Below are 14,376 nucleotides of genomic sequence, written 5' to 3' on the forward strand. Positions count from 1 at the left end.
GGAACAGGAATCGGATTGAGAATTTCATGAAGCCTGGAACACAGTGAGCACTCAAATATACACAGGAAGAAAGAAAGAAGAAAGGAATGCGGAAGCGAAGGAAAGAAGAGGGATTGATGAATGAAAACATTCCCCGAAGAGGGCATCCACAACAATTCTAAGCGTGGAAGTGAGCACTTTCCTCAGCCAGACGCACCAGCACAGGCAAAGAGTTAGGAAAGAACAAAGCTTTGAAAAACAAACAAAAAACCCAAACCCGCTGGGTCAAAGGAGAAAGACAGCGAGAAAAAGGAGGAAAAAGCAAACAAACAAAAAACAGCCCCTGTCAAGGGAGATAGGAGATCCTAGGCAAGTCAGGCTGTTGCTTTGGCGACCTCAGAGCCAGAATGGCCGTAGCCTATTGGCTGAGCCGCTTGAGCCAATGAGAAGGCACGATGTTGACGGGGTTCTAAGATGGCTGCTGCGCCGCTGCTTCCTGGCCGGTAAGTTCGGCTTCGCGCTGCTCGAGTTGGCGGCGGGCTTCGTGGCGGGCCTGTCGGGCTTGGGTTCCGGGCAGGGAGGGCAGCGGAGGAGTCTGGGCGGCCGGGCGTCACAGCGCCTCCCCGGGGTCGCCGGAGCGGGCTAGGAAAACTCGGCCGTGGCTGGCCCCGTCTCCGTCCCGTTCCAGGCCGAGCGAGGAGGGGCCGGGCCGCCTGGAGCGCCGCAGGCTCGTGGGTGCTCTTGCCGTTTCGGGGAAAGCGACTGCGGCCAATGGGAGCGAGGCTAGACCTTCGGCGTCCCGGCCGGCGTTCCGGCCGGCGTTCCGTGGGGGATTCTGACGCGGCTTGAGATCCGGAGGTGGCGCGGCCCCCAAACACCCAGAGCCGCAGAGTTCCAGGTTGTCAGCGGGAAGAGGTGTACCTTTTTAGAGCTACCCTGTCGCAGTCTTGAACTTCGTAAGTATTTGCACAATGGCGTGGACTGCATAATTTGTACATCATTCCATACAAGGTAGAGAGGCTCTGGGGGGGAAGTAGTTTCCGGGCTGTGGCTGTAAACAAACATTGTTTTAATTCACACTCACCCACTCTTGCAAAGAAAAAAACAAAAGGAAATCCCGCTAAGTAAATAGTTTATGTGAAATAAATCCGAACTCAGGCCTGTGATCCCCTTGTGTTTTCTGTGCTGTTTTGAAAAAAAAAAAAAAGGAACACATTTTCTAACAATAAATAAGACATTTACGTTAATGTTGATATGTTAATCCGAAAAAGTACATTAACTAATTCCAACGTTCATGAATTAATTAAATACTTTATTGTGATCTTATAGGGTAGAGGCTGATGGTTATAATTATTTTACAAATAAGATTAAATTTAGATGACTGTGATTACTTAAAATTGAATACAAAATTTATGATAAAATATAGCCATTTGATAAAAACAGTTTAAATTCTGGCATGTTGAGACAGGAAATGCTTATCTGTTGAGATGCTCAGATTTTTATCTTTTGGATATAGCTTGTAAGCAGTTGGGAGGTCTAGAAAACACATTTCTTGGAGTACATGTGACTCAGTATGTTACTTAGTGTAATATCTTGCCTGATTTTTTTCACATGCAAAAAGTACTCAAAAATTATTACTAAATTTTTTTAGTAACTTAGTAAAAATTATTACTGAATTACTAATTTTAGCAATCTTATAAAATTACAGCCTAGAATCATTGTTTTGGTCCTTCTCCCAAATCTTTGTCTCCAAGAATGCATCACCAACTTGATGCTCTAAAAGGACATAACTGAAAGCCATCAGGCTCTGCTTTTGTAAAATAAGTGGATCACAATGAGTTAGGTCCCTTGTAAAATGGGTTGATGTTAATTTCTAATCAGTATTGTGATGAGGATTGATGCCTGCCTCTTGGCTTGTGTGCCATGGCCTGCTTTGTTTTTTCCCCTACTGCCTTTGTGTCTTTTGTTGTAACTTCATTTCCTGTCCTTTTTCAGTGGCCTGGGTGCAGAGTGTATTCTTGACTGGGTTGTGAGGTAGAGGAGAGAAACTGCATTTCCTGAACTTTCATCAAGATTTCATGATTGAGTGAGAATAGTATAATACATCAAAGAGTGAGGCAGTTTTGGGCATTTGAGGCACTGGCAACATTAAGATTATAAACATTTTAAAGGTGTGAGACATCGCAGGGGTAGCTGATCACACTCTCATTTTAAAGCTTAGAAAGGATGGAGACCCAGGCAGATGCAATGGCCTGCTCAGGGCTGGAAGTCATCTGAATCCCAAGCCTATTTTATTTTAGCTCCTGTTAGTGGTCTCCAATTCTGACACAAGCTAGAACTTTTATTATTGAGATTTGGTATCTATGGTTTCTATATTTTGAGGGATGATATTTATAAAACTTTTAAAAAAATTATAAAAATGAGGTGTATAGTCAACATCTCTGGTAACAAGTGAAGGATAATAAGGGTTTTTTTTTTTTTTTTTTTTAACCTAATGGTAGATGATAAGTGCTACTAGGGAAAAAATAAAATAATTTTGATTAAAAAAAATACTGATAATTAGCTTAGTAACTTCTAGTACTTTCATTATAAAACTTTGTAAAAAAGAAAAGATTACCAGCTGCTGAACCACTTTGTTTCAAATGCATTGTTTTCTGCCAATGTGTGCTCAGTATGGCTGTGTTTGTTTTTTTGAGGGTAAAGAAAACCCACTTTATTTAGATTTAGAACAGTACAGAAATACATTCAGTTCATAGCAAGTGGTTGCCCAGAACTAAAAGATGTATCCCATGTTGTGTACAAAATAGTTTGTAGAGTGGGATAAATCAACAGTTGCAGTGGTAATGAGTGTATGATATGAAGGTGATATTTGAAACTTTAGAGAAAGGGATCCCTGGATCATTTACATCTTCCTTGAGGCTCTCATGATTAAATTAAATATTATTGAGTTACAGGTTAAAAACTGAAAGCCTACAAATTAATTAATTGGCAGTGCTGTTATAGTCCTGGCTCTAATCTACATAGAAGAATTGACTTTCTGTTTGTCTGTTATTCCACATCTTTTGAGACTGGCTGGATTTTCTCAGAAACTAATTTGGGACTTTCTCCCTTAAAATAAAGACATGCATCCTGAAAGGAATGAAAGAGACACTTCAAAGAAATAAAGAAACTCTGTGCAGAGAAGCCCAAACAAGAGTAGCAGGAGCAGTTGGAAAACGTATGAGTGACACATATTGATAGGAATGGAAAAGCAATATCTTTAAACAGGAGCCCATGACAGAAATTACTAAGCAGCCTCTCCATGTTGGCTGGTTTACAGTTGAGCTGCTGCTTCAGTGGACAGCTCCATTTTGCAGGCTCATTACCTGCAGTTAGCTAAGTTTATCAGCAGAAGCTTGAATCTCCCTAACATGGTTTTATGTTTTCTTTTTGTTTTGTGCCACACCTCAATATCACAGGAAACTGACATGTGGCTAAAGATTTTTAAGGACTGAGTTAAAAAATATACCTTATTTGAAGTTTGTATTATAGATTTGGCGGTTCTTTTAACTTTTTTTTCTTTAGGTACATTTAAGGAACTTTCAAGCTAGGAAAATACCATATTGAGACCAGTTTTGGATACCATATCAAGCAGTAGATAAAAGCAATTTTGAAAAAGTTCAAAAAGCCATGAAAACTGTATAGCTGCCTGGAAACTGATAAGGAAAAGCATAACTCCTGTAGGGTAACTGAGACTGCTCTCCATGGGGAAGCACATTTGAATGCCGAGAATGTAGACTGTGAAACTCCAGACATACTAAAACAGAGGTCTACTTGTAGGTGGCATATGCTATTGAAATTGAAGGTTCAGGTTGAGTAACATTTCCTTGAAATGGTATAAACATTGCTCTGTGAGGCTACAGATTCTATTCTGTTTTTTATACTTTTGTTCCCAGGCTCTTTGAGAATATCTAGCATGTAGTGAAAAATGCCATGGGAGTACTTTCTACAGTAGGCCCCAAGCATGCTTTAAAAAATGTCTGAAATTTGTTACAGTTTTAGTATCCTCAAATGGATAATGACCCTAAAGATGTTTTAGAGACCATTGCTATTCTGCTCTCCCTACTGGCATATTTTACCGAGTATCTCAACCAAGTTTAGGGGTTGGTGCATGTTTTATAAGACAGAATATGTATAACTTGGGGTCTTTACTTTGAGTTGAACTTAAATTCTGGATAGAAAATTACACACAATGGTTAGAGAAGACCTTTATAAATAAGGAACATTAATGTTTGAGTTCCATTAATGGTCTGGTAATCTGCCTCTTGTTTTATTGCCCTATTCGGAGGCTAAATACCAGGTTTACTTAGAGAAGCTTCATGTCAGACTGTGGAGATAGGGAGGAACATGATTTGTATCAGTTGATAAATGAAGCACCACAAATATCAGAAACTTCAAAGGTATCCTATGGGCCCTTCTATCCATATTAGGAGTGATAAAAATGCATTTCATGGCCTCAGAAATATTAGCAAGAACCACTGAACATTTGTTTTTTGATGCACAGTTCAAGTTTATTAAAAAATAAAAAGGTTTTTAGCACCAAACATTTATTGAGCCCCTAGACTCTCCTAAATGCTGTTGAGTGTTGTATCTCATTTAATACTCAGACTAACCAGTGTAATTATCCTGTGTTGCAGATAAAGAAACTAAGGGTCACAGTTGTTGAGTGAGTTCCTTCTGCCTCTAGTGGAACTGGAGTCAGGAGTCCATTCGTCATGGTCCTTTTAAAAAGCCAAGAGAATGTTTCAGAAAATCAAGTACTGGTAAACCTGGCCTAAAAACACAAAAATAAACCCTGTTTCTTTAAATCTGAGAGAGGATTCTTAAAAGAAAGCAGAAATATATAATTCAGAGTAATGCAGAGATCCTTGATACCCATGACCTGAAGAGAATGGGGTTGGTTTTCCTGCTAGATTAATTGCAAAATAGGCCAGGAGACCCAGCAAGACGGCTTTCTGTTCTTTTGTTCCTTCTTACTGATAATGAATCTTGAGAGATGTAACTGTTTTTGGTTCATTTGTATGAAAAAATAGTTTGTACTATGGAAATCAAATGAAATGATTACACTAATTCTAAAAGACATTTTCATGAAACTTAGTGCTTATACCAGTGAGCTATACAGATATTGTTGAATACTGTTCTGAACTTTTTGTTTCCCAAATACATAGTATTGTCATTCATGAAAACTGTATGCTTGTTAAGTTTTGGAATTATATTTCATTTGGTTTATTTTAGCAAACAATATAAAATTTAAAGCTAGGATATATTTCCTACCTACCATACTTTTTATTTACTGTTTTTTTAAAACACTTATTTATTTTGTATATACTTATTTTGTGTATACAAAATAAATAAGTGTGTATGTTTGCATACACACAGGTGGAGAGAGGTCAGAGGACATTTTACAAGAGTTGTTTTTCACCTACCATGTATGGATGGAACTCAGGTCATCAGGTTTGGTGGCAAATGCCTTTAACTTGCTGAGCCATCTTGCTGCCCATACTACTATAACCTTTAAAACATATGTATACAGCTTAAAGTTTTTTTTTTTTTTTTTTAAACTGTTAACCTACTCTTAGACAATAAGGCTTTTGAAAGTTATATGTGCTTCATTAGATGATGCATCCGCCCACCTTTATTTCATCCTTTAATGGGTACAATGTGAAGCATGTTATTTTAAGCCTTAAACTGGCTATGATGTTTCGTGCGTACAATCGCAGCACTTAGGAGGCTGAAGCAGGAGGATCTTCATGAGTTCAGGGCCAGCCTGGGCTCCAGAGTAAGGTCCTGTCTTAATAAGAACAACAAAACAAAATAAAATTTAAAAAAAATACGTTGTTTTAAATTCCTACAGAGTATATTGTTGTGTTTGGCCATGGGTGCTTTACTAATGATTACACTAATTCTAAAAGACATTCTAAAAGAAAAACTTCATAGGATTATCTGCTCTACTTTGCCTGCCATGATCAATGTTTCATGTAGGCAGAATAATCCATACTTTAGAGAATTCATATTCTGTTTTATCTGGAGATGTGTGTTGTAACATACTTAAACTGTTAAATTACTTTTAAACTTTTTTTTTTTCAACTTAACACAACTTATTTTAGCTATTTTATATGGAGGGTTCATCTCATTTTAGATTTTAAATTAAATTGCATTGGTAGACATATTGGTCTCCTGGGAGCTCTTGTTAGTGGTTTTAAAATAGTTTCTGTGGCTGCTATTTGAGTTTGAATTCATCTTTCCCTTTTTCCTTGTAGAAGAAAAGATGTGGAGTGGGCTGTTGCCTCCTGGGCTAAATGAAAGTGATGTTGAGTCAGATTCTGAAGAGGAAGCCACACCAGAGAATCCAGGGCTTACGGAACTTAATTTGCAGGAAGATGGAAAGACTGACAACAGTAGGAAGCCCAAGATGCCAGATTTCCCAGCAGGCGAGCCAAAAGCTGAGACAGAGGCTGATGCAAATGCATATGAACAATGTCCTTCTGGGATTCCCTTAAACATGTGGAATGTAGGTTTCCTCTGTGATGTTAGGAAAGTGTGCATGTGCATGTGCATGTGCATGTTTTCTCTGTATTTGTGCTGTGGGCAGGATATGTTGGGATATAGCAGACAGCAGAGGGGGCTCATAATATTTTCACTGTTCTTATTAGCCATGTGGATGCTTTGATTCTCGTTTTGTTTTACATAAATAAAAAGAAAAACTTCATAGGATTATCTGCTCTACTTTACCTGCCATGATCAATGAGTTCATTCTCTGTTATCAAACAGCTTATATCAAAACCAATGAATATCCCAGTTCAGCTGAGAGTTGTGAGGACTGGAGTATCTCAAGAGCTTTAGAAATGGCAGAGCATAAGGAGTTTACTTAACATATCTGTTTGTTGTTAAAATGTATGTTTATCTCCAGCACACACACACACACATGCTTTTTTTCTTTTTACATAGAAATTTCAAGAATTGCATAAAAAACATTCTGAACAGAAAAATTCAACGTCAAGATTCAGACAGAAAAAAAGAAAACGCTCCAAAAAAGGTGTTTATTTTTTAACTTAGGTTGTTAGTTGTACTAACTCTAAATGGACTAATTGAGTTAATTTCTTAAAACATGATTTTGAAATAATAGCTGAAAATTAAGTATTCTAAATTCCTTTTAGGCAAATTGAAGAATGAAAAAGAATCTCACAGGTAGGTGGAATTTAAAATAGTTACTATTTAGCAGTTTTGTGGAACTTTCTAGATTACTGCACTACTTACCTTGATAATGATCAGACATGAGAAGTAGTCATTGAAGTGTAATTATTGCAACTAGTTAAAAACAGTCAAAATTAAAAGAGTCATAATTTGTGTACATAGACTTAATTTATCTTCTTGCAGTGAGCAGTCCTCAAGTGAAACACAATGGAAGGAACTTACTCAGTATTTTGGAGCCAATGATAGATTTGAACCCCCAGTTAAACAGAAAAAAGTTGAGAAGGTAAGAACCATCTTATTATATATGTATTAATCCATCATATATTAGCTAGCAGGACATATTTGTGACTAGTCTTGCCTAAGATACTAGTTCATTAATTTATATAATTAGAAACAAAATATCTTGCTAGTTTAAAACTCATCAGAAGAGTAAGTTGTGAAAGTATTATTGTGAGGGCCTCACTCTTTTTGCCTTGTAAGAGGCTGTCTCACTGAGACCTGAAATGTAGCCGGAAAGTTTCTCTGGCCCCCACTGTCACGCAGCCGTTTATAAAATGATCATTCAGAGGCTTATATTAGTTACCAATTGTATGGCCTGTGGCAGGCTTCTTGCTAGCTAGCTCTTAAAACTTAACCCATTTCTATTAATCTATAAGTTGCCACATGGCCATGGCATTACTGGTCTGCTGGCATCTTGCTTCTCCACGGGTGGTGGTTGATGTCTCTCCTGCCTCTCCTTTCTTCTCTCTGTGTATCTGCTTGGATTTCCCGCCTGCCTCTAAGCTGCTTTGCCATAGGCCAGTGCAGCGTTATTTATCAACCAATCAGAGCAACACATATTCAGAGCATACAGAAAGACATCCCCCAGCACCTGAAGGGTGGTGAAGGCTGTTTACATAAACAATAGTCACTCGGAGGCTACTGAAACATAAGTGAAGACCCTAAAGGAGGGGTTAATGGGAGACCTGTTTGTTTTTAGCGAGAAGGTTAGACTGGCTGGAAGTCAGTGAGGAAGAGGGTAGCTCAGACTCAAGATAACTTACAGAGCTGCCAAAACTGGGGGGACCTCAGCGCTGCTAGGAAATGGACCTTATTTACAGTGCACTTTTAAGAGAGTGACATAATCTAGTGACATGATCTAACCTAAGTTTTAAAGATTCCCTGACTGTTAGATGGAGAATAGATGGTGATGTAGCAAAAGTAAATGAGAAAACGGCAGATTCGGCACAAGATAATGGTCCGTTGAATGTCAGCGGTGTTGATGAAGATGGAGAAAAGTGTGGGTGCCTTGAGGTTTTAATGTGAAAATAGAATTGATAGTATTTGCCTTTGCATCATTTGTCAGGTTTTTCCTCAAGTGAGTTAGAAAGTTGAGAAAAGTTAGGGAAATAAAAGATTGAGAGTAGAACCTATTCAGAATTCAGTTTGGGACATGTGTTAATCAGAACACAAGAAAAGAGTAAATAATTGCTATAATATGAGGTGGGGGCTCAGAGTATGCAACTTGAGGTATGTAATTGTAGTTGTTACTTTTTAGGAATTAGAAAAGGCCTTGAAGGAATAGTGCACATATTCATGGTGGGGGTGGAGAGTGGTGTTGCTGGGGTCTAAGAGCATGTGAATCTGTGTTCCATGGTAGGTTAGAGACCTATGGGGCCTAGTGGGACCTTTGTATCCTGTGCTTGCTTTAAAGAGATACACTTTACATGGGTCACTGCTGAGGACTGCTCAGTATACCTAAAAAGGCCTTTGCTGTTTTCTGACTGGTTGGTATTTCTTGTGAAAAACATCTCATATTAAATTCATAATTAGGTGGTGATATCTCACTGAGGAAATGTAAATTAAGGGCCTATTGCAACCAATTTTGTATGTGATGTGTTTGTAGTTTTGTTCTGTTTGAGATGAGGTCTGGTTATATTGCCTAGGCTGCTATTGAACTCCTTATCTCAATCAAGTGATTCTATTGATTCAACCTGTGACTGGGATTATAGTCATAACATACTTCATGTATCTTTTTCTCTTCAGTTTTGCAAAGAATTATTAATTCTAAAATAGTCCCTATAAAACCAGGTACTTGGCCCTGGGTGCATTTTCTGCACCTACTGCTGAGCAATAACGTTTAAGCAGATGCAGAAATAATACATTTCCCACAAAGCCCAGTGGTAGAGTTGCAAGTGCCATCTGAGTCTTAAGACATCAGGCTGATGTTCCCTGGGCGCATTATGGAAGGTAGTGGATATCTGAACATGTTTTTGTCATAATCTTGACCCTTGTGATTCTTGTGTGTTGGGAGTAGGTCATGTGACTTTGACTTAGGCTGCTCTTGACTGCCAAATCTGTTCTGAAGCAGGGAGGAAGACCTTATTGACTGTCCTGAGCCATGGGCCATCTGGTAGACCTGTTTTGGAGTCCCAGCCACTGACTAGACGACTGGTTCTTAACCTGGGAGTCGAATGACCATTTCATAGGGGTCACCTAACACCATCAGAAAACACAGATATTTACATTACAGTTCGTAACAGTAGCAAAATTGCAGTTATGAAGTAGCAATGAAAATAATTTTATGGTTTGGGGTCACTACAACTAGAAGAACTGTATTAAAGGGTTGTAGCACTAGGAAGGTTGAGAACCACTGGACTAGATCCTTCAGGACATGAATAATTAAGTATTTGTTCAACTCTTTTTTTAAACATTTGAGTTAAATGGCCTTTGATTTTCAGTTATTTGCAATATTTACTATCTTTTCTCATAACAGTATTGACTTCAGAGTATCTAATTATAAGAGACATTAAAGTCATGAAATGAACTTTGTAAACATTCCAAAAAGCAGAGATTTAGAGAATAATTTTTTTTGCAACCTACTGGAATCCTGTCGTTACGCTAGTGTTTGAAGTTGTACAGTCTGAGTATTGGATAGATGGGACTAGCTCCTCTAGAGGTAGAAGGATTCTTCATAGTTTTATTCGAAGAACTCCATCTTAGGACCTAGCACCTTGTCTTACCATTATGTTACATGCATTCCAGAAAAGTCGAAATAGCAGTTAAAAGTGTGAACTCTGTTGAAGAGAAATTGCTGTGGGTCTGACTAATGTGCATCCATTTTGTAAGTTTGGGCTCTTTTTCTGCAGCTATTCCTCTGCATAAATGACGCCCGACGAGGAAAGTTACGGGTCTTCTAATCAAGGAAACTGTTGTTGGCCAGGCTCATGTTGTGCCGACACTTAATATTCTACAAATAAATGCAAGCATGAAAGGAAAGGAAGGATTTAGTGAAGCTGAATTACTTCAGCTTCTCTTGGGAGTTGCGTGTAATTGCATGCCAGTAGTTCTGGTTGGGATCATGGTTTTTACATGATGCTTCTTTTGCTGTCCTGTTGCGGTCTTTACTGTGAGTCCAGCAAAGTAAATAAACTTAAAAAAGCAAAAGCAAAATGTCCACATTGGAAACACCACGATAAAAGCTACAAGAAACTGTAAGTCCAACAGATAGTTAGGAATCTGGTAGCACTATGCAGACACATGGTGCAGTGTGAACAAATATGGATTTCCAGTCTAGCATTTTATTCTCTGGAGCAGAGGCTGATCTGTTTCAATATCAGAAAGTCTTTTTCACTCAACCCTTAAGAACAGTAAAGCAAAACAAAACTTCTTAATCTCATGTCTATCATACACCCCACTTTGGAGTCCTGCCAAACAAACTGTTGCTCAGCCCAGAATGTGTATTATAACACTGCTGTCACCTGTCTGCCAGACAGTGCAGAGAGGCTTGTATTTTTTTTTTTTAAATATAGTCTTCCTAATATCCAACAGTGTTTTAAGGTGTTCTTTGTATTAAATGCAGCTATAGTTGTATTTCTGGCAGCAGTTAATGGGGCTTATTAATAATTCTGTAATCATAACGTAAGTATTTTAAATCTATGTGGGAATTTCTATAGAATAAATTTTGCTCCTTCATTTCACTATAAATGTCTTAAGTATTCCATAGTTGACTCAGTTTTATTAGGTAGCAGTCATTATTGAAGTAGTCCTGAGTGTGTCAAATGGATACTTCTGACATGAAAACTATGGATACTTTTATTACTTTTTAGAATTACTGTCTTTGATGTTTGTTTAAAGTTTTTCATAAAGTTGTTCAATTGCTGTTGTAATAGGCTTTTTCAAACTTGTTCTTTTTTTGTGGTAGAGTACTTTTTCTATCTAGACCTTTATATGGAACTTCAGTATATAGATCACATCAAAATCTGGCTGCCTTGAGTGCATTGAGAGGGTTAGCACTGTAGCTATCAAGAGTAGCCTGCAGCTCCTGCTGCTCTGATGTGGAAGATCCTGTGTAAATCAGAAGCTACTTTGGGACCTTCCTGAAAATCTTAAAAAGCTTGGATACTTAAATCTTGTTTGATGAGACAATTTACTGGCTCAGAGTTAAATTCTTGATGCTTGGATCTAAGCCCCCAAAGAAGTATGGTGAAGTCCGTAACCTCACCTGAAAGTCATCTGATATTAGTTAGAGATAAGAGAAACAGTTAATCACTACTAGGTGGTTACTGTATTGTAAATATTGGCTAGATAGTTCGTAATTGTTTTCTTGACCCTAATCATCACTTTGTAGAGAGCATAGCTTTATATTTACTTGACTTCAATGAGAGAACTACAGCCATACAAGTGTAGAGACCCTCCCCAGATTGCTCAGTTCCTAAGTGGAAGTTCTACTTCATTTTACTTTTTCACCAGTGTTCTCGGCAGAATCTTGTGAACTTGTCTTCTTATGGTGATGGGAGTGTTTATAATACAAGAATTTTGAATGTATTTGGAATGCTCTAGACAGAAGTTTCTGCCCCGCCTGGTCCCATAGCCATTCAGTCCCAAATAATCACACAGAGGCTTATATTAATTATAAACTGTTTGGCCTATTGCTCAGGCTTACAACTGACTGGCTCTTACAACTTAATTCAACCCATCTTATTAATCTATGTTTTGCCATGTGACTTTGTGCGTGGCATTACTGATAGTTTTTGGCCTCCTGAAGGCCTCTCTGCCATTGCAACAAACTGAATCAGACCAAATTGGAAAGCCCAGGTTTAATGGGTAAAGTGCTCCCCAGGCGATTCCCGGCCTCGGAGACAGAGACGTGAGACTGGAAGAACCACAAGTCTGTTTTCTGGGATGCTGCTTATGTATCCCCTGTGCGAGTCATCCTGAGCCTCTCTGGGGGAGGAGCTGTGTTTGGCGGGCTTTGAAGGGGTGGGTTTAGGGAAAGAGATAGGGGAAGGGAGCCCAGGTGGATCTTCCAACAGACTCCTCCCAAACAATTAACTGTTCTCTCATATCTTGCTTCTCCTGGTGGCTACTTGGAGCGTTTGCCCTCACTCTGCCTTTCTTCTCTATCTCATTTGGATTTCCCTCCTGGTTCCATCCTGCCCTGCCATAGCCCAGTGCAGCTTTATTTATTAACCAGTGGGAACAACATGTATTTACAGCATACAGAAAGGCATCCCATAGCAGGATGCTAATATGTCCTTATTAAATACAAAATAGAATAAAAAATTTTCAGAGCTAGGCATCTTACATAGATTAAGCCTATAAACTCAGTACTGTGGAGGTTGAGGCATGAAGAGTGCCAGAAGTTCCCAGCCATCCTGGGGTACAGTGTGAGACCCTGTCTCAAAACAAAACTGAAAAAAGAAAAGAAGAAAAAGACAAAAGTATTATATTTAAAAAAGAAAAGAAAACAAACTCACTGTGTAGACCAGGCTGGCTTTAACTCACAGAGCTATGCTCACCTCGCCTCCCTTTGCTGGGATTAAAGGCGTGCATCATCAGGACCTTCAAGGACCTTGAACTTCTGATCCTCCTGTATCCACCTCCCAAATGCTGGGATTACAAGTGTGTGTTACCTCTACACCAGATTTGATGCAGTGCTAGAAATCAAACCTAGGATTTCCTGTACTCTAGGCAATATTACTTAGAGATACCCCCATTCTGATTTAATTTTAAAGTGAAACTTTACCTTTATTTAAGCTTAGCAGTTCATAGGAGTTTCTGGGATAGGGGAGTTTTCCCTTCCCTTTGTGACATTAGTGCTGAGCTATAGCTCTATGCACCAGGGGGACATTAATAAGTTGATTCAGTAGAATGGTTCATTGTGTGGACTTACCCAGGTTTGAGGATCTATGGGTTACTCTGGGCACTGTATACAGGAAGGCAACACCCAGGTCTTTAAAATCTCAAGGAGCCTTGATAATTGGAAGGGAGCACAGCTGCTGTGTATAACATACATGTCTTAAGAGAGGATTAGTGGACAGGTTACTAAGGGGAACAAGTGAAGCTGGTCTAGGTGATTGCTTGTGTAAATACTGAATTGAGGTATCTGGCTACTTCATACTTTGTGATATAAGAAAATTGAATTTGGTTTTAATGTTTACTTCATCTGTCTCAGAGGCATTTGAGGAAATCTCTGTTCTGCAAAGGGAGTAAAGACTATTGTGTTAGCATTTTGTAAAAAAATAACTTCATTTCCATTATAGATGAAATATGAAGTTCTAAATGGAGAATCTATAAACTTCTAATTGTATTGCTCTGGGAGCTCAAGATAAAGATACTCTTGAGCCCCGGAGAAATACAGAGCCAGAAGAAGTGTCAAATTCTCTGGAACTGGAGTTCCAGGTGGTTGTGAGGAGTCCATTGTTGGTGCTGAGATCTGATCTTGGGTCCCTTGGAAGTGCAGCAGTGTTCTAACTGCTGAGCCCCAAGAAATACATTTTTTATTTGTTGCAGATAAATTTGTATAAATAATCATGACAGTATGTTCCCCCTTTTGACTGGAAGGGCATCATTACCTCAGTGTTACTATTGTGGAATTCTTATCAGGGGCTGCCAGTGTACTTGGGTTCCTTCAGTCTTAATTATTATTATGGATTATTGCACTGAAACTTTCAATGCAGTTGTATAGACTGAGTGAATTCCTCCTGTGTGGAAGGAACTGGGTGGGATTTTGGGATACTCCAAGCCAGTGACTGTACATAAGAGTTTGCCTTTATTGAGCATAGTACCCAAGAAAGGAGAAAAACAGTGTGTTAGAAGAACAAGTGCTACAGGGAGACATGAAGTCTAGTGATGCAGACAGGAGAGAAATCTGGTGTGGGATATAAGAAAAGGTGGCACAGT

The 14,376-nt window shown here is 38.8% G+C and overlaps 1 protein-coding gene across 5 annotated transcripts in view; it reads left to right on the forward strand.

The window, feature by feature from the left end:
* The first annotated feature begins 407 nt into the window (after positions 1-407).
* The window catches only part of Fam204a (family with sequence similarity 204 member A), a 32,965-nt gene continuing 18,996 nt past the window's right edge, over positions 408-14,376 (forward strand). The window contains exons 1-6 of one of the 5 annotated variants that reach the window (XM_037205680.1): positions 433-482; positions 668-935; positions 6,279-6,529; positions 6,967-7,054; positions 7,176-7,206; positions 7,396-7,495. In XM_037205680.1, the coding sequence (XP_037061575.1) occupies positions 6,287-6,529; positions 6,967-7,054; positions 7,176-7,206; positions 7,396-7,495 (462 nt within the window). In that variant the 5' untranslated portion in view covers positions 433-482; positions 668-935; positions 6,279-6,286. Of the gene's footprint in view, positions 483-552; positions 936-4,655; positions 4,782-6,278; positions 6,530-6,966; positions 7,055-7,175; positions 7,207-7,395; positions 7,496-14,376 lie in introns of those variants that run through there. The other 4 variants (XM_028881007.2, XM_028881011.2, XM_037205684.1 and 1 more) reach the window with 4 other exon arrangements.

Source organism: Peromyscus leucopus, chromosome 1 (assembly GCF_004664715.2).
Source record: "Peromyscus leucopus breed LL Stock chromosome 1, UCI_PerLeu_2.1, whole genome shotgun sequence".
Classification (NCBI taxonomy): Eukaryota; Metazoa; Chordata; class Mammalia; order Rodentia; family Cricetidae; genus Peromyscus; species Peromyscus leucopus.